The sequence below is a fragment of the Dreissena polymorpha genome, chromosome 9, assembly GCF_020536995.1.
Source record: "Dreissena polymorpha isolate Duluth1 chromosome 9, UMN_Dpol_1.0, whole genome shotgun sequence".
NCBI lineage: Eukaryota > Metazoa > Mollusca > Bivalvia > Myida > Dreissenidae > Dreissena > Dreissena polymorpha.
The window spans coordinates 11,303,871-11,329,170 of record NC_068363.1 but is presented as its reverse complement, the minus strand read 5'-3'; the positions used below and the strand labels follow the sequence as shown (position 1 = coordinate 11,329,170).

The 25,300-nt window shown below is 33.7% G+C and overlaps 1 protein-coding gene across 1 annotated transcript in view; it reads left to right on the top strand.

Moving 5' to 3' along the window:
- Nucleotides 1-25,300, top strand: part of LOC127844785 (uncharacterized) — a 73,362-nt gene that overhangs the window by 9,962 nt on the left and 38,100 nt on the right. Inside the window, exons 7-31 of the mRNA XM_052375245.1 lie at nucleotides 314-460; nucleotides 837-976; nucleotides 2,207-2,420; nucleotides 3,001-3,090; nucleotides 3,564-3,714; nucleotides 4,504-4,685; nucleotides 5,086-5,145; nucleotides 6,914-7,011; nucleotides 7,899-8,100; nucleotides 8,831-8,953; nucleotides 9,327-9,485; nucleotides 10,165-10,365; nucleotides 12,166-12,258; nucleotides 12,798-13,124; nucleotides 13,571-13,681; nucleotides 14,332-14,436; nucleotides 14,711-14,839; nucleotides 15,128-15,457; nucleotides 16,815-16,877; nucleotides 17,688-17,858; nucleotides 18,840-18,992; nucleotides 19,364-19,458; nucleotides 19,829-20,087; nucleotides 21,553-21,801; nucleotides 23,600-23,719. Of these exons, the coding sequence (XP_052231205.1) occupies nucleotides 314-460; nucleotides 837-976; nucleotides 2,207-2,420; nucleotides 3,001-3,090; nucleotides 3,564-3,714; nucleotides 4,504-4,685; nucleotides 5,086-5,145; nucleotides 6,914-7,011; nucleotides 7,899-8,100; nucleotides 8,831-8,953; nucleotides 9,327-9,485; nucleotides 10,165-10,365; nucleotides 12,166-12,258; nucleotides 12,798-13,124; nucleotides 13,571-13,681; nucleotides 14,332-14,436; nucleotides 14,711-14,839; nucleotides 15,128-15,457; nucleotides 16,815-16,877; nucleotides 17,688-17,858; nucleotides 18,840-18,992; nucleotides 19,364-19,458; nucleotides 19,829-20,087; nucleotides 21,553-21,801; nucleotides 23,600-23,719 (3,972 nt within the window). The remainder of the gene's footprint in view (nucleotides 1-313; nucleotides 461-836; nucleotides 977-2,206; nucleotides 2,421-3,000; nucleotides 3,091-3,563; nucleotides 3,715-4,503; nucleotides 4,686-5,085; nucleotides 5,146-6,913; nucleotides 7,012-7,898; nucleotides 8,101-8,830; nucleotides 8,954-9,326; nucleotides 9,486-10,164; nucleotides 10,366-12,165; nucleotides 12,259-12,797; nucleotides 13,125-13,570; nucleotides 13,682-14,331; nucleotides 14,437-14,710; nucleotides 14,840-15,127; nucleotides 15,458-16,814; nucleotides 16,878-17,687; nucleotides 17,859-18,839; nucleotides 18,993-19,363; nucleotides 19,459-19,828; nucleotides 20,088-21,552; nucleotides 21,802-23,599; nucleotides 23,720-25,300) is intronic.

The window sequence follows — 25,300 nt, the reverse complement described above, 5'->3', positions numbered from 1 at the left end:
ATGATGTCAAGACTTGTCACAAAAAGCAAACACTTGGCAAAAATAAAACACAATCTAAATATTGAACAAACTTCATTGTATTTGTAATAACAAATAAAACTAGCGTTAAACAACAATAACCTTCTGTTTTTTAAGAGGGAAATAACACTATTTAGGTCCAACTTTAAATTAATAACACAATTTATCTTTATATGTGTATTGAAGTCGTCGATGCTCATAATCTTAGTTTATGATTAGATGCAATGAAATACAATTGACATTGAACAAAGGAATGGGCAAAACTAATGAGTATATCTGACATGTCTCACTTCAGAATCTTTACTGGATGGTCCCTGCGATTTCAACAAAACAAATGCATGCGGCATGGAGGTAGTTTGCTCCAACTGCGACCGTAACAACTTGCAGTTTAACTGGATCTGGACCAACGGAGCCCCATATCTGAACAAAATCACAGGAGAAGGCATGTGGTTAACTAAATGGCTTATCTTTGAAAGTGTTACTTGGAAACAAAATACATGGTGTTTATTTTATCAGAACATTACTTACTTCAGACTTCCTTATTTGTTGTGATTTTTTTCATAAAAAGAACTCACCAATCATAAATTGAATTAATTGTGTTAGTTGTTATACGAATTAAGAAGCGCTTACATAATGCATGTGATTATATTTATGTTCACAATACAAAAACATTATACTGAACATCGCACTGTTCACTTGTACGGATAAGCATCATGGACAGTGTTAAAGAAACACTAAAATATTATTTAACCGGTAGTTGAGCAACACTAAGGCCCTGTGAACAAACTAGTATTGTTGACTTTTTTTGTTTATCAAAGGATACTACATGCTGGCTGATTCGTCTTTCGGATTCCAAGGTGATGAGGCTGTGATGATCTTTAGTCTTCCGAGCATAGGAGACTTAAGAGCTCTGACGTTTGACTATTATTTTGAAGCACATTTTGATGGAGAACTAAAGGTGCGACTCTGGATATGAAATGTTCTTTATTTTGCTATTTCCCTAACAAAAATTGTATTATATTTTTCCGACAAATATTTAAATATATTTTTTTTTAAACCTGCGGCGCAATTAATTTTTCTCAACGGATACTTAAATTTATTTTGCATAAACAAAAGGTGTCCTATAATTTTCCCAACACGTATTGAAGTATAATTTCCTCGACAAGGAGCGCAATCAATGGCTTTACCACTTTATGGTAAATTGTCTCAATCTTTCTGCAAAATATTTGATTTTCGTATGGGTAGGTTAGCTGATTCTTGCAATTAACACCATGTTTTCTCAAATGATTCAATTTAGATAACTCTTGTTCCCACTATATTTTGGCAAGTACTAGATTATGTTTCGTCTTCAAATCTTTACAAAACAAAACAAAAAGTGGATTAATTATATTTCATTGTTCGACATAGCGTTGATATTATGTGGCCCCGTTTAATATTTAACAATTTCTTTTTGATTAAAATATAGTGAGGTTACTGTTTATTTACAATCGCATTTTTGGGAAATCAATAAGGTTTAGGTTTGCATTCCTTTAATGAGGGTTAAACCCTCACTGCTTTGCATTGACTTTCTATAAGCCATTCATTACGTTTATGATAGACATATGATGACATGATTCGTCTTCTTTCTTCATCTAGACTTTACTTGTGATTTGTTATATTGCCAAGTCTGCTGTGCATGAAGTGTAAAGAATATATATTGCATAAATGAGCATAATTTGAAGCGCACTTGCCTGTAATTTCTATTAGGTCCGCGTGCTATTATAATATATAACGGGCAACTTAAAAATCGTGGTAAACCCCCATTCTTTCCTTCACGCAGTTCTATTCAGTTAAGCATTGCCCCACATACATTTTCGTTTTTGCACGCTATCGATTTTTCTTACTCAGCAGGTTCTCTCCTTGAGCTCCGCTCATTAATAAAATAATGATTATTCATGAGAACGATACTGAAAGTCAATCTCGCGTTCGCTTGTATCTGTTCGTATATCGTCGTGGGAAATTAACATGTGATATATTAAAACGGGGATTTTTTATCTCGTTAAATCAATGTTAAGAGACGACGTCTGCCATTGAAATATTGGGTATAGCTATTCGTAATACTGATGGTTTAATTGGTTAACTTTATTTTACGAAAAATTCGCTGATTTGGAGTGTTTGTGGATCGTTAAGCATTGTAATTGCTTTGCAGGTGATGTTGCATCTAAATGGTGCCTTTCACTCCACACTGGAAACGTACACTCACCTTTCTAGCAGGGCTAACACATGGGTAACTGAGTGCATGGAATTGTCCTCACTTGTCGCCTCAACCCTTGATATTGAGATACGTTTTGTAGCGGTCCACGGCTCCCAACTCACGTCTGATGTCGGGATCGACAATGTGAAGCTTGCGGAGCATTGTCCTCGTATGCAAAGCTTTTTTTTCTTAAATTGTATAAAGAGATCAGACTTGTTTAATGTTGAATATAAAACATTTTTATATGATAGTCTAATGTGAGAATTATGAAGGTTTACTTCGTGATTAATAATTTAAGAGTGAAGATAAATCTGACAGTAAGCTCACTAAGGCATAGATTCTTCCAACGTATTTATGTCGTTTTGCCTTGACTTTTGATTAGCGTTTTGTTGGATGTGGGATCAATATCAAATTACTAATACATTGCATTGCTTTTCATACTAAATTACTAAGCTACAGTTTGACGATTACCTAACTGAAATATTGTGTTGGCCTGATTTTTATGACAATTTTGTGTAGATTTTTTTTAGTAAAATCATAAACAACAGCATATTCGCGGTGAATCAATTTACCCAATCATGAACAAGTGGCATATGGTGTTATTATCAATAACACTAATTGTCCTTTTTCAATCTCAGAATGTTAATACAATGTCTTAAAAATGGTCCATTTGTTAAACTAACACATATTTTGCTATGCACCTATTATTTGTTTATTTTTATTCAAAGTGTGTTTGACATCTTTTCTAGATCTTATTTCATGTAACCGTTTTGAGGACAGTTGTGGTTGGAATATGACTCAAATGAGCAATTTAGTTGCATGGCAATTTTCCGGTAACGGTAAGAACCTTATTTGATTTCTTACTTTGATTCTGCTTGCATATCTGCTTTGGTTTTATTGTTTCTTTCAATTATGGGTCTGCCTTTGTTTGATTCAATGTTTACGTTTCACTTTTGTATAATTTTAAATGGACAGATGAAGGAAAATATTAATTCTAATCTCATAAGAAATAAATATAAACAAATATGATTTAATCAAAAATGTGTGTTAAAATAACTTATCAGTTTAACTTTCTAAATAAGTGTTTGTTCTTAGTGATTTACATTTCATTTTAATACGAATCGGTTTAATTTTTTTTTTAGTTTTATTTTCACCACTACTGATTGAACTAAACGATAAATTAATAAAACACTTGATATTGATGTTGGGTACATGGAAAAATCTATATAGCTGTTAGTCATCAATAACTTGTTTATTGTAATACTCGCTTCATACCATTTACCAGGTTTTCAAGTATCTTCTCCCCTAAAAGGAAGCACGGATGAATCCCGAGGTATTCGAATCGGAGGTTTGAGCTCGTACTCTGGTCTTCTTGAGCTTTTCTACCAGGGCAGGTGGTACGGAGTATGCGACGATAGCTGGGACAGTTACGATGCTACAGTTGCATGTCGCTGGCTGGGATTGTGAGTATCCCAACTGGTGTCCTTACTAAATACGTGTTACATGTCTGATATATATCTTACTATACAGTTTACGGTATAGTCCGATTCATATCAATTATCAAGTCATTGTTGCATAGTAAATCTAATCTCATATAGAATTGTTTAATGCAATTTACTATCACGAACAAATGCTTTTAACACATGAACGTACAACTTACACATATCTCTGCAAGGTAAAGAACATTGTCACCTCAAACCTGCAACGATCTATGGACGAGGTCAATAAAGCATATTCCATGAAAAACATAAACACTTTATTAATATCTATTATACATAACCAACTTCGAACAGTTCAACACACTCCAGACCTAGTGATGTTATGTTTTATAAGACACCGACAGAACAACGGTCTAGCTTTAGGAATCGCTTAAGAATTTATATGTATTTGTGGGCAGTTTCGGGTTTTGCCTTATACATGTCGAGTATAGATTGTATAAATTGGCACAAATGTGTCGCATGTGCTGTCGAATGTACACATTGTATCGTTACCCCGATGGATTGATGTTTTGAGTTTAGACATGTTTATTTTATTGTTATTTCATAATATTGATAGAAATACTTTGAAGTGCACTTTTTTAATTTAACAAATGCAATTGAATGAGAGTTGGACTTTCATTTTAAAAAGTAATTCGCTTATAGTCATAACAATTAGCAAAGAATAAACAGTAAAAAAAATTATCACACAAGAAAATCCGTCGTTAAAATCTTTCACAAAACCTATGTGTAACATATTTCTTTTTTTATCATTAGCTCCGATCCAAGTAACAATTATCCTGGTTATGGCCAAAGTGGAAATTCATCGTTCATTGTAACGAATCTGTTTTGCACGTCAACGGAAAATACGCTGTACAACTGTCGTCACGCTGGCCTGTTTAATACTGGGGGCTGTAACAGTTACGACTATGCATACTTGGCGTGTTATGGAACAAAAAGTAAGCCTCTTGTTTAGTAGATATAATCATACACGTACTTATTGCTTCAACATATCAAAGCTGAAAGGACTGTCCTCCGGAATTAGTATGTTGGGTCGTGTTTTACTTGAGGATTTTTTGTCTCCTGCCTGCATGTTACTAGTAAAGAATTGATATATATCTGTTAAATGACAAATTGAATATTCAGTGCATCAATACTAAAGATTTCTGCATTATTCACATTGTAATTCCTATTTTATCACTATCAAATATACAAATATTAAGATTATTACTTTATTTAACCATGTACAGGGGAATTTATGTGCACTAACAATTCCTCATTAAGCAGTTTATGTAAGCATCTTTGAAAACAAATACAGCATGTGTCTTAATAAAAATGTAATATTTGTTTTCGTTCCAGACAACATTATTTGGAACATAAATCAACCGCACTTTTACCTGACAACTACTCAGTATACTGGTAAGAGTTTATTAACTTTTTTATCTCACCCAATGGCTGATTTCTTGTTTTACTTAGTTACCCTCTTAAGTCTGTCGTCTATCGCACGTTGTTTATTTTATAGTTAACACATTATGTTTTAAACTTGCTGTTTTTTGCACTTGCTTTATTGATTGTATCAATATGACAGGAATTAAGTAAGGTTGTCTTAATTATATTACATCAACATGTATTATCGGCCTGTTCTTTAATTGTACCATGTAAAAAAATATAACGTGATAATTTTCCTTATAGAATTGTCGGAAAACCTCTGCTTACTTTATCTTTAGTTTTGCAGTAAAATTCCATCGATGGTAATCTTCCAAATTATTCAATTAAGTTGATATGTCTTCGAAAACACGTAGCGTCAACAATTATGTTGAAAACGTCAAATCACATTAAATCTTTATATTCGTACTCTTATACTTTAAAACATATCATTATATTTCTAATTTTGGTGACTTGGAATACAACTTATGCGAAGTACAAGAAATTAACTTTAAGTCTACAGTTTACTTGCTAGCCTTTGTATGCCGGAATGTTGTAATTGTGGGTTTGCATCCAAGCAGATATGACATGCGTTGGTTTGTATGCCCCCCTTCGAATTATAGGAGGTATATTGATTTGCACATGTCGGTCGTTCGGTCGGTCCGTCGGTCTTTCGGTCCGTCGGTCCGTCGGTCGGTCCGTCGGTCGGTCCGTCAACCAAATGGTTTCCGGATAATAACTCAAGAACGCTTAGGCCTAGGATCATGAAAGTTCATAGGTGCATTGATCATGACTGGCAGATGATCCCTTTTGATGTTCAGGTCACTAGGTCAAAGGTCAAGGTCAAAGTGACTCGAAACAGTAAAATGGTTTCCGGATGATAACTCAAGAACGCTTAAGCCAGGGATCAGCAAAGTTCATAGGGAAATTGCTCATGACTTACAGATAACCCCTATAGATGTTCAGTACTCTAGGTCAAAGGTCAAGGTCACAGTGACTTGAAACAGTAAAATGGTTTCCGGATGATAACTCACGAATGCTTAGGGTTATGATCAGGAAATCTCATGGATACATTAGCAACTCCATGAGTCACGCGAGCAATTCTTCTTTAAATTCCCAATCATGCCTTAACCTATTCAAACAATGGCTGACACTACAACTGACAGCCCATTTGGGTGGCATACGTGTTTTACAAACAGCCCTTGTTTATTCATGTGTTTTTCACGACTAGTTACTTGCAAAACTTAGTAGTATCAATTTCCCGTAACCAATTAGTAATGGGATCTACATTACCTGCTTGTGGGAATATCTTAATAAGTCGATGATGACTTTGGAAACTACTTATCAAGGTTATTTAATACGAATGAGAAGGTCATGTTAACGACATAGCTAACTTGTATTAACAACTAAGTAGTGAGTAAGAGAAAGCTTCTTCGTTGTAAAGACTTAGTAACTCATTGGAAGGAAATTTCTATTTCGAAATTATCAACAAATTCGAAACGACGCAATTTGGAGAGCATTTTTAAGTGCAAATATGTCCGATTTTTTTGTGTCTATCAGCCATTTAGAAACACATGTTCAACAAAATGTACTTATATGTAAGTTCAAATTTATATATATATATATTGCCTAAGTTTCTCATTTAGTGTTCAACATAAACGCAAGAACTTCTGAATTGTCATATTAACATGTATTGTATTGACGTGCACGTATTTAATAATACATGAAACATCTATACTTTAAATGGCACTTTCCATTTCAGAAACCTGGGCCACCGTATCATCACCGGAGTTTGACCATACAGGTGTTCCCTACAAGTTTCTGTTTAAATATCGCAAGACAGGCTCAGAAATGCTTCAGGTATATCATTATTCATCAATTCAATTGTAAAAAAATAATGTTCATAATCTATTTCGAAGTAGATAATTATGTTGACACAGTGAAACCAGAAGTCCAAGCAGCTGTATGTCTCGCTCTGGGTAAACAGGGCGTAATGCATACATACATGCGTAAAGTTTCGCCCCAGATAAGTTTGTGCAGTCCGCATAGGCTAATCACGGACGACACGTTCCGCCTACACTTGTCTTTCACTAAGAGACTTCCTTAACAAATAAGAAAGCTGAACGTTTTTTTGCGCACATGCTTCAAGGCCCAATTTTCCAGAGCGGGAAATATATCTGCCATTTTCGCTTCATCCATTTGTACGACCTTCAGATTGTTTATAAAACGTCAAACAGCTAAAGAGATGAAACGTATTATATGAATCATGTTCATGTACAATTTAACATAGACGAATTTTGTTGCGTTTGTTTAGCATACGCAGACTTTTTTACTTAATAAAATATTTTAACTTGTGTTTTAATTCATTTGTTTTCAATATTAGAGGAGTTATGGAAATTATACAAAAACACATTTATGAACTCATGCCATACTCGAAAAGCCTTGTTCCTATAGTGATAGAACTTTACACATGTACAACCAACTTAAATGTTAATTTCGGCACAAAAGTATATTAGTGCATATTTCCTATATATAAGTAGATTTTCGGTGTCTTAATTTGGAAGGATATTTTGCGATGAACGTAGATTAGTAAGAGATAACATTTTAATAAACATGCCATCGTTTGCACCACTGTATTTCCTGCTTATTTTATTTTTTGATAAGGATGTCTATACTTTGAATCTTTGTTAATTGTGTTTGCTATATTTTCTCCATTAAGATGTATTTGTTGAATACTTTATTTGAAGATATGGGCTGAAAATATGGTAACCGAGCATACAACTGTGCTCGGTAAAGTGACCACAACGTCCCAGGATGAATACCAGTATTGTGTGGATGTCCCAGCGGACTTCATTGGCATGTATCGGATCGGAGTGACAGCCTTTGTAACACCGGGTTCTTCAAATGTCGTCGTTTACGATTTCCAGATGTATGCTGGTCACTGCAAAGGTAGTTTTGTTCATTGTTATTTTTTATTCAATTAAAATTATTATTTTATGCTTAACGATGGTTAAAAGAGAAATATCAGTGAATTAAAACTGATATTTCACTGTTTCAAACAGTGAAAGATAACAGTGAAAATTATAGATAATTTTCATTTTTTACCGGAACTATCTTTAGTTTTCCCATTGTGACCCCCCATTCAAGGCAGTGTTAGCAAGGGGGACTACTCTTCATTGATGTTTATGAAAACATACAGACGCGCTTCCTTTTAAAATACATGGGGGCGCCCAACGGGGAATTATATTGTCCGGAATGGCAAAATACAATAATATTTTTTATTTTTAAGCATAAAATAAAAAATGTTGGATTTGGTGGAATATGATTTTTATTTCACTTGTGAATATAGAAAAATGAAAATGTCATTTTTTGTGATCACTTGTGAATTAAAATCGATATTTCATCTAATCCAACAAATATCCTCTATGTCAAAGTAAAGTTGCATGCGATATTTTGTACCCCCTGGTTTACACTTTAATTTGAACATTTAATTTTGTATTGGTATAAGAAGTAAAACCCATTTATGATATGGTGTGATATTCAATTGACAATTAAATAAACACAAATCGACGCAATTCTATTGAACACATTATCTACGTATTAAACTGTAAATTTCCTTTATTATTTGTATTGTTATTATCATATAACTCTTTAAACGTTAAATATAACTTTATTTTAGCTACATTGGAAAAAAAGAACTGTTCTTTCGAACACGATTTCTGTGACTACACCGTGACAGACGGCGGACATGGATGCAACTATGAATACAAATGGAAACACACATCAGGGGAACTAAGATCTGGTAATTTTATTATATTGTCGTTGAAGACAAAATTGGACAACTTTTTAATAAAGCATTGATGTATATGTTTTCAGATTATAAACATTCTCTTTCTTTTAAAGGTATCGATAATGTGTTCGTATTTGCTGAATTGAAACATATTTGCTTGAACTATTTTGCATTGATTATTACATAGACTTGGACAGAAAAATACGAGCGACTGTCCTGTGCCTGTATATTATTCCAGCCGTTAAAAATATAACACCAGTTGTACTAATAATATATTTAATTCTTATGTTGCTATTTTAGGCCGTTGATATTGATAAAATGTTTTTAAATCTTGATAGAAGTGACGATACCGTACTATGAATCCATGGTTATTTGCAATTTACAGACCATTACATGACGGCAGAGGCGCCTTTTAATATTAGCTTTGGTAGCATGGACTTTACAGACTTGTCGCTGGGAAGTGTGCAAAACACTGCAAACTGTTTCTTGCGATTTTCGTACCTCAGTATGAACTCCTCCAGTTACATGGACGAAATGAATAAAGGTTTGTTCACAATGGTGGGACACTGTTTGAAATGGAATTAGTTGCTTATATTTGTCAGATACATGTACATAATAAACGATTGTTAACAATGTTGTTCCTCTAGTTATGCATCTCTTTCGATGCACATGTTCATTAGTCGAGCGATTCGTTTGAAGTACATGTAAAGTTTGAGTGCCGTAAATTCTCATGGTAACCATTGCTTACGTAGACTTTGACTTTTATCAATACATCAACTTTACATTACACACTGTATTTGTTTGCAACTGCATATGTTATGCTATTGCAGTTAATTGCATGAAATCATTTATTTTTTTATATAAACACTCTTTGAATTGAGGTTCACGAAAATTATGTACCTGCCAGTTTAATGACAAGGCTACTTTCTGAATAGGGCCATTAAATGGAGCATTAAACTCATTAAAACTAAATGTTAGTTGGAGTTGCACACATGATTTACAAATATATCGTTTTTAAGAAAGTTGTGTGGTTCTTATGCTGACTTTGATCCAGTTGTTTAATTTCAGTATGAATAATCAGAACTAGTTATGATGTTAATATTTAAGTTGTAAAATATACCACATTATAATGGTAAGTGTTCCATTAAGTCAGTTCCGGGAAGTGATTCTTGAACATATGTCAGTTTCAAACATTCAATACAATAAATTTGACTCTATTGTAGTACAACCAGGAAGACTACTAGTCAGTGTAAACGACGAACGAACTGATCTGCCATCAACCTTTCATCCCCGTCGATCGGCTTGGAAGGACCGCTGCGTCGATGCCTGTGGTTATGCGACGTCACAGCTGAATATCACATTCAGAGCAAAAGCAGTTACTGCTGCAATCGATAACATATCCCTTTCGAATGATCCATGTGAAGGTAAGGCATTTAACCTCGCCGTATGATGTATTTGTCGGACATTCATTATGAACGTACGTTAAGTACATGCAAGGTCAAATTGTTCGTTAAAAGAACAAATACGGATACTAAACAGATCAACCATGGCATCTGTGACTAATTTATTTGCTGCATGAAAACGTATGTTTCTTGATGTTTAGTATTTCTACATTATATGTGCGTTTTGTTACACTTAGTACATGTTTTATTTTATTTAAATGAGTTCAGACAGTGATAAATAATTATATTTTGTGTGGACTGTAATTTAGTTTCACCACATTGGATTAATTAATTTATTGTTAAATATGAAACAAGTAATTTTATTAGTTTATTTAGTTAAGTATATTTTAATATTCCGTTAACAAATTAACATGATGTAAATTTAACAAAATGCAATAATGTCCCTAGTCACAATCCGTACTAAGTAAGTCCTTTATATGGTTAATAGTCACGTGGTACATGATACTTCGAATTAAAGTAACTCCGACGGCTCTGGCGGCTCCGACGGCTCATATTGCCTGTCGAACAGTACCACGTTATCGACAGGAATATTTTGAACACATGTATATGGAACGATATAGCTGTCTTACGTTGTTACATTTCTTTCTGTCTTCTTTAGAAGGTGTCTTATTATGTCAAACCGTCGTGATATCTTGTCCATATCTGTTGTTGTCTTGTCAAAACACTGTCGTATTATGTCTAAACGCATTGTTATCTTGTCTGAATGTGGTGCTAACTTGTCTAAATACAGTCTTATTATGTCACACCGTCATTCTATCTTTTCCAAATGTGATGTTGACTTGTCTAAATACAGTCTTATTATGTCACACCGTCATTCTATCTTTTCAAAATGTGGTGTTGACTTGTCAAAACTCAGTCTTTTTATGTCAAACAGTATCTTGTCGAAATGTGGTGTAACTTATAAAATCACAGTCTTATTATGTCAAAAATTTGTGTTATCTTGTCCAAATATGATGATGAATTGTCAACAGTCGTGTTATCTTGTGCAAATATGGTGTTGACTTGTCAAAATACAGTCCTAGTATGTCAAACAGTCGTGTAATATTGCCCAAATGACTGTTTGACATAATAAGACTGTATTCGGACAAGTCAACACCACATTTGGACAGGATCATACGACTGTTTGACATAATAAGACTGTGTTTTGACAAGTCAACACCATATTTGGACAATATAACATGACGGTTTGACAAGTCAACACCATGCACATTTGGAATAGATAACACGATTGTTTGACATTATAAGACTGTGTTTTGACAAGTCAACACCACATTTGGACAAGATAAAATGACGATTTGACAACTCAACACCACATTTGGACAAGATAACACGACGGTTTGACGTAAAAGGACTGTATTTTGACAAGTCAACATCAAATTTAGACAAAATAACACGACGGTTTGACATAATAGGTCTGTATTTTGACAAGTCAAACCACATTTGAACACGATAACACGACTGTTTGATATAATAAGACTGTATTTTGACAAGTCAACACCACATATATTGAGAAAATATTACGACGGTTTGCCAGCATAAGCAAATTCTGAAGAAGACAGAAAGAAATGTAACAACGGAAGACAGCTATGTCGTTCTATACATGTATATAACGGAGTCACTTTAACATTTGGTTTAACGCGTACTTCGCGACACAGACACATACTACAGATTTAACTGCACGACCTTATTTAATGTAACGCATATATGCTTCTTCTATCACATCTGGTCACATCTGTCCGTTCTATATATCTCATTCTTCAGAGCAAGAAGAAGAGTCAGTCAATTGTGTGTTCAGGAATGGTGAGATGTGTGGGTACCAGTGGCCACAAGGCAGCTACTGGGGTTGGAATAGCGGTAAATGCGCCTATAATTTAGCTAGAATTGTATTTGGAAAATAATGTAAAAATAAATAAAAAACTGCTACAATTGCCGGTATGAAATGAATATCCGTAATTGTATATGTTATTTGTTATACAAGAATAGAATACAAACTGTATTGATTTATTCTAGTCTTTAAATACATTTAGTTTACATTTTCGAACCTTTTTTGTGTAATCTGGTTCTCCATTTTTTTTTAAATAGCAGTAACTTCAGTCCTACATGATTAAGTTAGAAAGGAATGGCTGTACAAATAGTTTAGAACTACCACCCACCACTTACCCCCTCCCAAGTAATGTTGGAGGAAAGGGTTTATATTCGCGATAATTGTTATCTACCCACTAAGCTACCTCATCCGGTTTAGTCTTTGTAGAAACAAGTTAACATTTATAGAAGGGATTAGCGGGAAGGCAATATGCCGCTTAATTCTTCCGTTACACAATATATTTTTCATATAAATTCAACACAACAATTGTGCGTAAACACGTATAATTCCGATCTTCATTGCTTTTTAGAAGGCTTTCTAGTGACTAATGGGTCATACACGAGCTTGGTGTTGAATTCTCCGATGTACACGCCAGTTTCTTCAAACACATGCATCACCATAGCGGCGACAGCACAAAGTTCCTCAAATAGCCTATATGTCATCGTACATGGAGAAAATGGATCCGAGATAAATTATGCCTATGTCAATATGGTTGTAAATGAAACAAGTCTGCTTTCGTTCAACTTATCGAGCTCAGAGAAAATATGGCTGGAATTGTACGCGTATGTTTATTACTTCCCGTACACGATAAGCCTTATCTCCGTGAATGTGACAGACGGACCATGCGCCATCACAGGTTAGTTTATGACACGTGTGTCCTTAAATGAAGTCTTTTGGTATAAATCAACTTATTTCATAGTGAAAATTTCTCTTTCCATTTTAAATGATTTTAGATTGTGCAAACATATTTGCTTGTCTGTATAACTAAATATGTTTACCCAATAAACGCATTTGACTGTTTTTATGTTGATTGTTTCGTTGTTGATTTTTTTATATAAGAAATAATAGACTTTACTTTTTCTTTTTATTTTGCAGTCGAGAGTATTTTTTTTTACACATGGAACGAAAAACAACATAGTTTGCATGTGGAAGGTTTTAGATATTTCGACAAAAACGACTTATACAAATTTTATTTGTAATAAACTATCACAATATAGTATTGTTGCTGATACGAAGAAGACAAATACAATGTCGCTCACGCATATTTTTTATTGTATAACCAATTGTTGTTTGTTTTTTTAGGAAAGAAATGTAGAGGACAGTCAGTTATGTGTGATGGCATATGTTATCCACAGCTCTACAGATGTGATGGTATACGTCATTGCCTTGATGGAACTGATGAAATCAACTGCCGTAAGTTTGCCTTGCTATACTTTTTGTGAAACAAGTGGTAATCACGTTAAAATGTATTATAGTTTATTGCTATTTAATTGCATTGTGATGCTATTAAGTTTATGCGTATTTACACATAATTGTTTTATGAGTAAATGTGCACAAAGTGTGAGTTTTGGAGCCGCTTTTAACTCCCTGTGCGCTTTGGACTTACCGTTACAAGTCGATGACCACATACTTATTTATTCATCGTGTGTTGTTTTTGTTTTCCGCGTTTGTGTTTTGTGTTTGGTACGTTTGTTTTTTGTTATACAGTTTAGCAATTGGTTCCTTGCCAGACATAAAGCAACGCATGCAATAATTAGGTAACTCTCCTGCTATGAAGCCAATATTTCACTTTCCTTACGGGTATAATAAAAACCTTTAAGTTAGTCTTCTTTCACTTCAACATAGTGATATTATACATGCATCACATGAGTACATGGGGGACAGAAAAAGCTTGTTGGCCCATTGTGGCAAATTGTTGACAAGCTGCATCCGGAAACCATTCAAAATGGTATTTATACAGACATCGAGGTTCAACAGTGCATACTAATCTCGATAACACTCAGGTGATTGCTTGAAATTTGTATTATATGATATGAACACAGATTTCCCGTCTAATCTTTCAGAATGTTTAAACTCCACGTACACCTGTGCCAGTGGGGAATGTTTCCACTCGGCCCTCAGATGTGATGGTTTTAGAGATTGCGTGGATGGGTCGGACGAAGATTGTGGTAAATGTTTTCTTATATTTCCTGCATAGTTGTTAAGACAGATTTTGAGGAGAGCTGTGATTTTCCACTACCCAATACGACTCCAAGTGCCTTGTTACTGAACGTTTGACCACTTTCTTGATATTTACATATTGTTATTTATTGGTTGAATCATATATTAAAGAACAAAAAAAAACTTAAACTAGTAACGTATGTATGGAGCAAATTTTTTTTGTAAAGTGAACTATGGTTACCAATTTCGTTCATGGACTAACTATTGTCATTTATTTTACAGATTCAATGGCACGTGTAGCATGCGATTTTACTGACGGTACATGTATGTTCTACCTCCACAACGTCGAAATTCTTGATGCTTCTGTTTACTACTGGTATTATCAACCAATTGCCCAGTATGGCAATATAGGTACACATCGCATTTCGTCCTCAAATATTTGTTTTTCAGAATATGACGTTTTACTTTCTTGTTTTATTCTAAAGCATACTAATAAATTCAACCATTATGAGTCACACAGTTGAAGGAAAATGTAATTTATTTATATATAGATGTTTTCCGTTATATATTGTTTTGGTTACTTGAAAACATCAACAAGACGAGTACAGCCAGTTGTTTCAGTTTTCAAACATATTCACAGTTATGGATGTGTTCGTATGCAATAACTTTCACTGACAATGTTGGTGTTTTACTTTTCAGCTTTTATGGAAAAATCGATGGGCTACTTGAGATCTGCTCCTGTAAATGTTGTAGAAAACAGTTGCCTTGAATTCCACTTTGCAATCGTGTCATCCTATTCTCCGTCTGTGGTACGGGTAGCAACATTAAACAACAATTCTTATCAAACCGTAGGTCACTGGGAACTGCAGCCATTCGACTTTATCTCAGCATTTGTAATCTATGTAAATATTTCGTCCGGGCAATATGATGGAATTCTTATTGAGACACAATCTTTCTCCATGAACAACTTCAACGAACTAAAAGCTGTTGATAATATCCAGCTTTACCCGGGAAAATGTACAAATGACGGTATGTTAATTCTACTTCTATTTATACAATTTATTGCGAAGTTGAAATTAGACATGTATCTTCAGTTATTTTCAAAAATTGCGTTAAAAGTAGTTTTACCTAATGTAATTATTAATTTGATAATAAGTAAAGACACTTCAAATAAAATTGCATCTTATAAATGGATTTTACTTTGAAACTGGATGTTTTAGTGGATTTATTTATTTATAAAAAATGAAACCGTGTCCATGCGTTCATGGACACTGTCAAACAATACAGCCAAACTCAAAACATATTCACTTTTTTTATGTAATACTAATGGAAAAGTGCTTATTATACTTTAAGTATAGACGTATTATGTACATAACACATACAGGACATGTATGAACAGATATGTTTCAAAAAAATACAAAATGATGTCCATTGCACATGTACTGTGTATTGCATATTCCGCCACTGATTTTCTATACAATTAAAATTATCTTAATTGAATCAACCTCATGCAACGTTGATTAAAATACTGAAATGATTAAAACAGAAACCGTGCATTTGGATTAATCGATTAACTGAACACGTGTTGTTGTCTAATAGAAAATAATTATAACATTGAGTAAGAATGTTTAACATCCAAAATATCCTCACATGTCTAATACAATAAATCAGCTTTTATTTCATGCTTTCCGATGGTTTATAAAGAAATATCAGTGAATTAACACTGATATTTCACTGTTTCAAACAGTGAAAAATAACATTGAAAATTATCGAAAATTTTCATTGTTTTACCAGAACTTTTTTAAATATCTTTTGTTTCCCCTTTGTGACCGCCAATTAAAGGCAAATTTTACAAAGAGGGACTGCTCTGCATAGCTGTTTATAAAAACATACTGAAGAGCTCCCATTTAAAATACATGGATGGCGCCCAACAGGACATTATAATGTCCGGATTGGCAAAAAATACAAAAATAATCATTTGTAAGCATACAATAAAAAGAAAAAATTTGGATTTGGTTGAATATCGATTTTAATTAACTCGTGGTCATAAAAACAATATTTTCTATAATCACTCGTACATTAAAATCGATATTCCACCAAATCCAACAAATATCCTCTTTTAGATATATATCAAGAATAATTTGGGTCCACTTGTTGTGTGTGGCTTTAATTTGTGTTAATTGATTTAATGGCACTGTAAACTGCATTGTAAATCAAATCAGGATCGGCCTACACGTTTTTTTTTCAAAAACATATTTGAAAACAGTAAACATTATTGACTTATAGCATACGTAATAAAAATAAGGTTTAAATATTTATCCCATTGTCCAATATTGCCAACTGATTGATTTGAATTTAATAAACATGAAAGTAAACTTTTTTACAGGCGTACAGGTCTTAACATTGACGGAGCTTATTCCAACAACGACAACAACACCTGCCTGGGAAGGTTGGTTTTAGGGAAGTGATATAGCACTTGTCTTTAAATATAAAATAGTTTTGCATCAAACCCTTGTATAATTTTAAAAGATATGCGCAAAAATCATTCAATGTTTGCTTTGAATAAGCGTTTATATGTAAAGGCGAACCAATAAGTTAAGGTTAGGTCAAGTATGTATACTCTTAAAATCAAGTAGGTTATATTTGCGTCGTTAGTCTGTTAGGTCGCTGTTTCGTTGAACGGTTTTTTTTCAAGTGTTTTCGTGTTTATCGTACCTTGAAGAACTTCTACAAAACGGAAAGAAGTGATGTTTAATCGTGTTTGATGCAATGATTTTAGTTTGATATTTCCAATATATTTCGATATTTAATAGTTAGACGATTTCGAATTAAATTGTGAACATTATCTACAGGATAATGTTTAATGTCTAAGATTTTTATTGCATTGAATTGTGCCGACTGTTGGCAATCTTTGATAAGCGTTTGGCTGACGTTGAGTGGGTATATTAATCATTCAGTATGTCGGTGGAATTGTCGGTCCATATTTCTGTCCTTATAGATACTGATATTGTAAAACGAAAATCAATCAAAGTTATTTAAGTTACTGAAAAATGTTCACCATATTTTATCTTCAAGTGTAGATGTTCCAAGCACTTTTTTCATGTCATAAATTATAATCTACGTTTTCTAAGTTGTTTTTTTGTTACAGCTTGAACATAGCTAAATAGACTTTCTGTGTAACAATTTGTTGCAACAACCATGCTGAAGACATTTGTGGCTCTCAAGGGACTATTTATATCATTATCTTTTTTTACTCAAGGCACCACTAGCTATGAAAGAACAGAGTGGGGGTTGGACAATTCAACATGGCCAGCGACAACACCAGCATGCAGTCACGACCAGTTTCCTTGCTATAATGGGACCTGTATACTTATTCTGCAAAGATGTGATGGAGTTCCACAATGTAGTCACAGTGAAGATGAATTAATGTGTAAGCACATAATCAGATACATACATTTAAGATTTGCCATTAAGTATGCAAACAGTACTCAAGCTAGAATGTTGACATCCTGTGACAACTAAAAAACCACGTAAGTTGGATTTATGATGTTTGGTACGTGGCTAGAAAGTCATATGGATGAGTTGCACTATATTTTAGTTGTGGTCGTCTTCCATCCTTTTTTGGCAGTCTCATATACCTTAAACCTAAGCGGTTTTATGTTGAAAAAGCTATGTTACTAGTTTCCTTTGTTTTATATTATGTTAAATTGTATAGAGTCTGGTGTTGTTTTTGAAATGCATCAACACAGGTTGTTAAGGCATTTTCTGATTGAAACCATGTAATTGTGTTATTATTTTTGCATACGGTTAAAAAAAAACACCAATGAAAATAAAGTTTACCATACACATTTTATATATTAGACCACCTACCTATGAAAAAATGAAGCTGTTTTCAGAATTTCATTTTTTTACCGTTGAAAAAAAAATATTTTGATAATATATTTAATATACCTGTATTAAATGTTACCTTATGGAAATGTTCAAAACATGTAAGATACACATGTAGGGAACAAAGAAAACAAGTGACAAAATGTGTTCATCATCAAATTAATTATTCCAAACGTGAACTCGATGACTCTTTCCAAGAAAATAATGATACTCATTTAAAAACACACTTTTGTAGGTTTAACCCAGACACCGACTGTATCCACTGCATGGTCAGCATCCAGGCCAAGTTTAATTTGAAATTTGAAATCAGGTCTCCAATTGCTTAAGGCTAGCTTAGTAATGTCGTGCAGTTTTCAATTCTTTGTCTGGTGTGTACCTTTGCAAAGGGCTTTCCCATAAAGTGTCAGCAATATCTTTGTAATAATATTGAATACATGTTACAATCACATTAGATACTGCATAATTATATCTATATATAATGAGTTGCATGATACATGAAGACTTAAGCGTGGGTTTTGGACAGGTTCCACTTCAGGATGGACAACTTCTGCAACCGGGCCATCATCTCCTGTAGGGTGCCAAATGTGCTCTGATAACTCCAGTTGTATATCGCCGCAACAAATATGTGACGGCATCAACGATTGTGCTGACAGAATGGACGAAACTATATGTGAAGGTAATTTTCACTAAATAGAATAAAAATTTGAAAGGTTGGTGGTTTGTGTTTTTACCATTGATCGTTTTCAATTTTTCAAAGACTTTTGGATTATAGGAAGTCTTCAACGTATTCATTTTCTCCTGCTGGTTCCACTTTTACATTATTTGCATTCCTTAGGTCAAACCTACCCTGTTTAATTAAGTTAGTTTGTGTTATAACATAAACACATGAAAATAAATAACAATCTAACATCCTTAAGTTGCAAAACAACTAATGTTTTGTGAGAAAATTCTTTACAGATTGAAAAATCATTACTCATGTTAAAATTAAAAAATTATAATTTATCTAACAATCATAATAAACACATATTTCTATTCATATTTATATAGACTATCCATCCGTCCGTGTGTCCGACCCTCCCGCAACGACCTTATCAGGGTCTGTGGACCTTGTGTGCACTATGGAAAACCCTGGAAATCATGAGGTATGCGTGCATGCAACTGTTGAAACAGGGCTGTTTGATTATGTTATTGTCTTTCATTATTTTTGCTTATTGTGTAGTTGTTGGTTTCTTACCTTTATCTTTAAAACTTGCATCTTTGGTGTTGATTTCATTCAGATGAAGCCTTTAATTACATACTCTAGTACTCTACCATATTTGTAATATTGTAAAAAAAATTACTTTGTCTTTTTTTTTGCTTTTGTAAACGTGTTTGTTTTTAAATTGGTTTTATTCTGGACAACCCCTGACCAAATAATTAGCCACAATTGCTTTTCAAATTTCGTTATAATCTTACGTTTGGTAAACTTTATATTTTTATTGACTGATATCATTGAAATTTGGTTTATTTTAGGTGATATTATTTTGGAGAAGCCTTCGGTGGGGGGACATCTCACGAAACGGGGACTTAATGGTCGATATTTCATTCAAAAACCTTACTCGAGGAACATTCAGCGTGCGCCTGATTGAAAACGGCACAACAACTGCATACATCTTAACAGTTGGCGTCGTGGAGCAACAAGACACATACGAAGACTTCACATGCATTGCGGATATCGTTGGCATTCCTGAGGTGTACTGGCCTTATCATAGCGTCCGTCTCAATATTCAAGGTGACATACTTGACTAATTTCATTTTCAATTATAAAACACTCAAATAAGATATTATTCTAGTTTTGGTAAAACATTCTTATGGAAGAACACGTGTTATTTATAAAACAAAAAACTGTAATTTTATAGACAGCACATTTTATTGTATTGTAATGCTTGTTGTATAACATAAAGCAAGTTACATATGACAAGCTTACTTGTTGGGCTCAAATATTCAAGTTTAAAATGTGTGCTTGATTCGTAAAATTTTACTTTATATTGCACAAATATTTACAAAAACGTTAATAGAAGTGATAAACAACATTCATAAGCGTGATTATTTTTATACTGTAAAAGTTGAACAAAGCTACTTTTCTTACACAAGTTTAAGTGGTGGGCTTCTTGGATTGTATTTGGTCGACTGGCTGCTATTTTGGCCAGCAAACGTTAGGCTATTGCTGTTGTCAGATTTGTATTTTAATGTTATTAATTAGTTGAATTCATATTGGCGTTGTTACTGAGCTGAAGACAGCCGTATTGTCCTGAGGCCGCAGGCCGAAGGACAATACGGCTGTCTGAAGGTCAATAACAAAGCCAATATGAATTCAACTTATTAATGTCAATTTTATTAATTAACTTTATAATATTATTCAGTATTGACGAAAGATTCTTTCTAGACATTACATGATGCAGGAACACAATTTGACAGGTCGCGAAATTATGCAAAATTTACCTGAATAACATTCCAGCCACACTGGATCCACTACCGTTGTTTTTAATACAACTCAGAAAGACAATAAGGATTGAAAACTTACTTATTGCCATTAGGAATTGCATTTGTAATGTTTAAATCCTCCATGATTTCGAATTAGTTTTGCTTCCGACGCTTGATAATTGTTGATAGTAGCGTTGTTATTTATACGCTCAAATATTGAACCTTGCTGTTGTGGTTACACTGCAGTATTCTTATTGTCGAAACCTTGAGCTGAAAATATTAGGGGCTTAGTACTTTAAGTATATTTTTAAAGGTTTAAACTTTTGCACCAAAACTAAGCATACAACTTCAAAATGGCGCCCACAATTGTCGAAATTTTAGATTCTCATATAAGGCCGAGTTTTTCCTGGTTTCTGATTGGCTGAATCTCGTATTGGCCGACCTTTTTCCGTATTGGCCGTGTTTTTTCCATATTTGCCGACTTTTTCTCGTATAAGGCGAGTTTCAAGCTTTATTGGCGAGGCTCAACTTGTATTGGGCGAACACATTGAACACATTCTCGTCTAATATTATAAAGTTAAATAATAATACACTGTATACACTTTACCTTAATTATGAGAAATGTCATGTCGACGTAAGTGGAGTTGTGAGAAAAAAGTGGACTGTTGGGGCATCAAAGTCTTATAGAGACTTTAGAGACATGGCTAGTTTGTATCTATATCCTTATGGACATAATTAGATATATTTTTTAAATAATAAATTTCGTTTGACAGGTGACGGCTGCCTGTCTTTAAACAACGCTGTGTGTTACAATCTGGGAATTCGCCGAGTTACCCTTCCTTCGTTTGGTGGTGCCACTAGCTTGTCGCAGATGCAGCATAGGTTGTCCAGTATTGATAACTATTACAACGGCTCCTCCTCCGACCCATGTCATCATAGTCTGATGGAGTTGGCGTGTGGATTACAAGCCACCCCATGTGACAATGGCCAGGCTGTACCCGTCTGCAGAGAACACTGTGAAAGTAAGATACGAACTTCTTTAATATCAACAGGCTTTCTAGCTCAGTTTGTGGAAGCAAAATCAGCATGTCGAAAACTCTGAGTATCAGGGCTTTTATTTCTGCGGCCATGATTTTCATTAATCGGATTCAAGTGGTCAATTATGGCATAATAATGTAGGCCGTAAACTGATTCCTATATTCTTATATTTTCCTATATTTTGGAGAATTTTCCCATATTTTCAAAACCTCCTATATTTCCTATATTGTCCTATATGTTTGACTTTTTTCCTCTATTTTCCTATAAATTTTACTTTTCCTCTATTCTTTTCTGAAAATTTCCTCTTTTATTTTTTAAATACATATAAGAAGTAATACTGCCGTTAGATATTTTAATTTACAGTGTAAAAAGCTGTCCCTCCTTTTCCAAAGCATCACCATCTTGCAGGAGTGCTGTTGTACACAATTGTGATATCTATATGGACACCTTTGATGAAGAAAAATACAACCATTTAAAAGGTGAGAACAAATCCTAGCAGATACATGTAACAGGTCTTTCCTATTTAATGCTTTTCCTGATTATTGAGATGTTGTATTCTCATTTTGCCATGTATACCATAGCATCTTTTTTTTTGTTTTAAGATATGCATCTTCCATTGTGTGTCTGATACCCATGAGATTAGATTGTTTTACAATTGGTATTAATAACACAGTGCAATGTTGTTCAATTAAGTACTTTGATGTTCAATTTCGAATATGTTTATATGCAGAAGCTGCCAGAAAAATCTTATATTCTGTATTTACATTTTATCATATAATGGGATGTTTTGGTGTTCTTTTCATGTCCTAAGAATGTTTGATTGAAGAGTGTATAGAAATTTTAATGTGCATAAAATACAGAATTTGTATTATAAACCATGATATGATACTACATGTATGTGATTCATGTTTTCAGTTTCAATAATTTCATTATCAATGTTCCACTCTTATGTTAGGTTGTAAAACTATGTTTAATAATGTTTTGTGTTTTGTTGATTGTTAACTATTTTAATTAACAAAAATTCAGGTGTCCACATTGATGACCACAGTGTGTTGCTGCATCAGCATATCTGCCTTGGTGGGAAGATGAGGGACTGTTTTGTTAAGTAAAACATGAATTAAATGCTTATTGACAGAAAACAAGTAAGTAAGAAGTTCTCTACATATCTATAGAACATTACTTTTTACCATAACATTCCGATATTTTAACCCTTAACAAGCCCAAAGCTCCTATATTTTGATGCAAAAATTCCAATATTTGTTCCTATATTTTCACCTTGAGGCAGTTGACGGCCTGAATAATGTGAACTGAGTATTGGTAAACCACGCACCTAACTCAGGAAATGTGTTAGTATTGGTAACTGACAAGCATGATAGTATGCAAAAATTAATACTGTTGAAAACGGCGAAAACCCCAATTTAACAATTGCAACGCATTGTATAATGTTTACATCGTCTATTGGTATATGGGATATCTCCTGACTTGTTTTAAGCCAGTAGTCGATTGACTGTAGTTTGGTTTGTACATAGATTGAATGATTTTGCAACTGAGTACACAAATATTGTTAATATTTTTTTATTAATAACAAATGCGCATAACTGCATATTTTAATCAACTTGACGAAAGTATAATATATATTCATAGCAATCATATGGGCTTTTCTCGTATATAAAGAATTTGAATTATCTTCCAGTTTGTGGTTCATAGAAAATACAACACCTGTATTTTATGTGCGTAAAAACAAGTGTATAGTGTTAATACGATTAATATTCTTATTTTTAGTGACCAACCGATTTTGCAGCGGTCAACCTTCAATTGTAAATGTAGACAACTCAGACATAGGTCACTACTGCAAGTTTCTACCCTTCTCCTCGGATCGCACTTGCAAACAAATATGGATAGGTACTGGGATGAATGCTATTTATACGATTATTATATATAAAAAGGTAAAAAAGTACTATTCTAAACTTTAAAATCAACTGGCGCGTTTCTTGCCACTAAAACTATAGGAACAATAAAAATTCAAGAATCATTAAGTATAACGAGAGGAATTATTTAACTCATCCTTTTTTAATTGGAGGCATTTTACAAATTTTCTATACAATTTATATATGAATGTACTACACATCTCTTACAATGAATATATAATTATGATGTACATATTATATCAGTCAATACATTATGTTACTTTCTCTATGATAGGTGTTCTTTCATCGCTGAAAAAATAGTTAGTATATCAATTTTCATTTATGCATGCACTCAGATGAATGTTTAAAATCACAAAGCGCTTTGCCGCAAACCGCCCCCATGCAACAAATTGCATCAAGGCAAAGAACTTGTAGGAATGCCCTTTCTTTGTCCATCGGTCTGTTTTTAATTTTTTCGTGACCTCGTCATATCTTATATTCTCTAGCACAGATGTTCATATTAACTAATTGTCAAGATAGGTCGTTCTTCAAGGTCAAAATATGTAGCCTCAATTGTTAGTGTTTCTCAATATTCCCTTACCTTTTGAGGAGGATTATATGCAAATTTGCTACAATATTTGTTGTAATCGACGATATGTACAAACGCTCAAAGTCAATTTCACATTTGAAAGTCAAAAGTTTTAGCCTCCATGTTGTGTTCACTCCATATATCCGATAAATTGAATGGTTTTCAATGAAACCTGCCTCAAGTGTTGCGGTTAAGGGAAACGTGTGCAGATGAAATGAGTAGGTTTTCCGGTTCAAGGTCATATCACAGTCGAGGTAAAACGTTCGAACCTCCATTTTTGTGCCCACTTCATATCTCTTAATCACTTTAAAAGCGTATTTTTCTTAAACATTGCTTGAATGCTAAGGTAATCGAAATGATGTGCAGTATACATGACCCAGTCATTCTAGCTTAAAGTTAACAACACACTTGAAGGTCTAACATTTAACCATACATTTTATTCGTTTGTTCTTCTTAGTCCCTACACTCATTGATGCATTTCCCTCAAAAAATTAAATGCCATTCATATGTGTCCAGAAGCGATGAGTCAATCACACTTGCTCAAAGTCAAGGTCGCAACTTTAAGTTCAAACAAGTACTGGAGGACTGAAGCTGACTATTTAACTTCCATGTCATAATGTTTTACAATTAAAGGAGCCTTTTCACAGATTTTGGCAAGTATTGAAGCTTGTCATTAAATGCTCTATATTGATAAATTAAAACATTGGACCTAACATTCCCCAGTAATAACAAACAAGAATACAATTTAAAAAAGGAAAACAAAGTAACCCGAAACTGGACTCGAACCAATGACCCTGGAATACTGGATTAAAAAGTCTCCCGCCTAGACTACTCGACCATCCGTGCTTATGCTATTAGTGGATGTATTTTTTACTTATATAAGCAATCCTCGTAGTTTCCCAAAATATAACGACAACAACAGAATTTTCCAAATTATTCAATCGTTTCGCGTTGCAATGCTTTATAATTTTCAGGTTTTCAAATCGT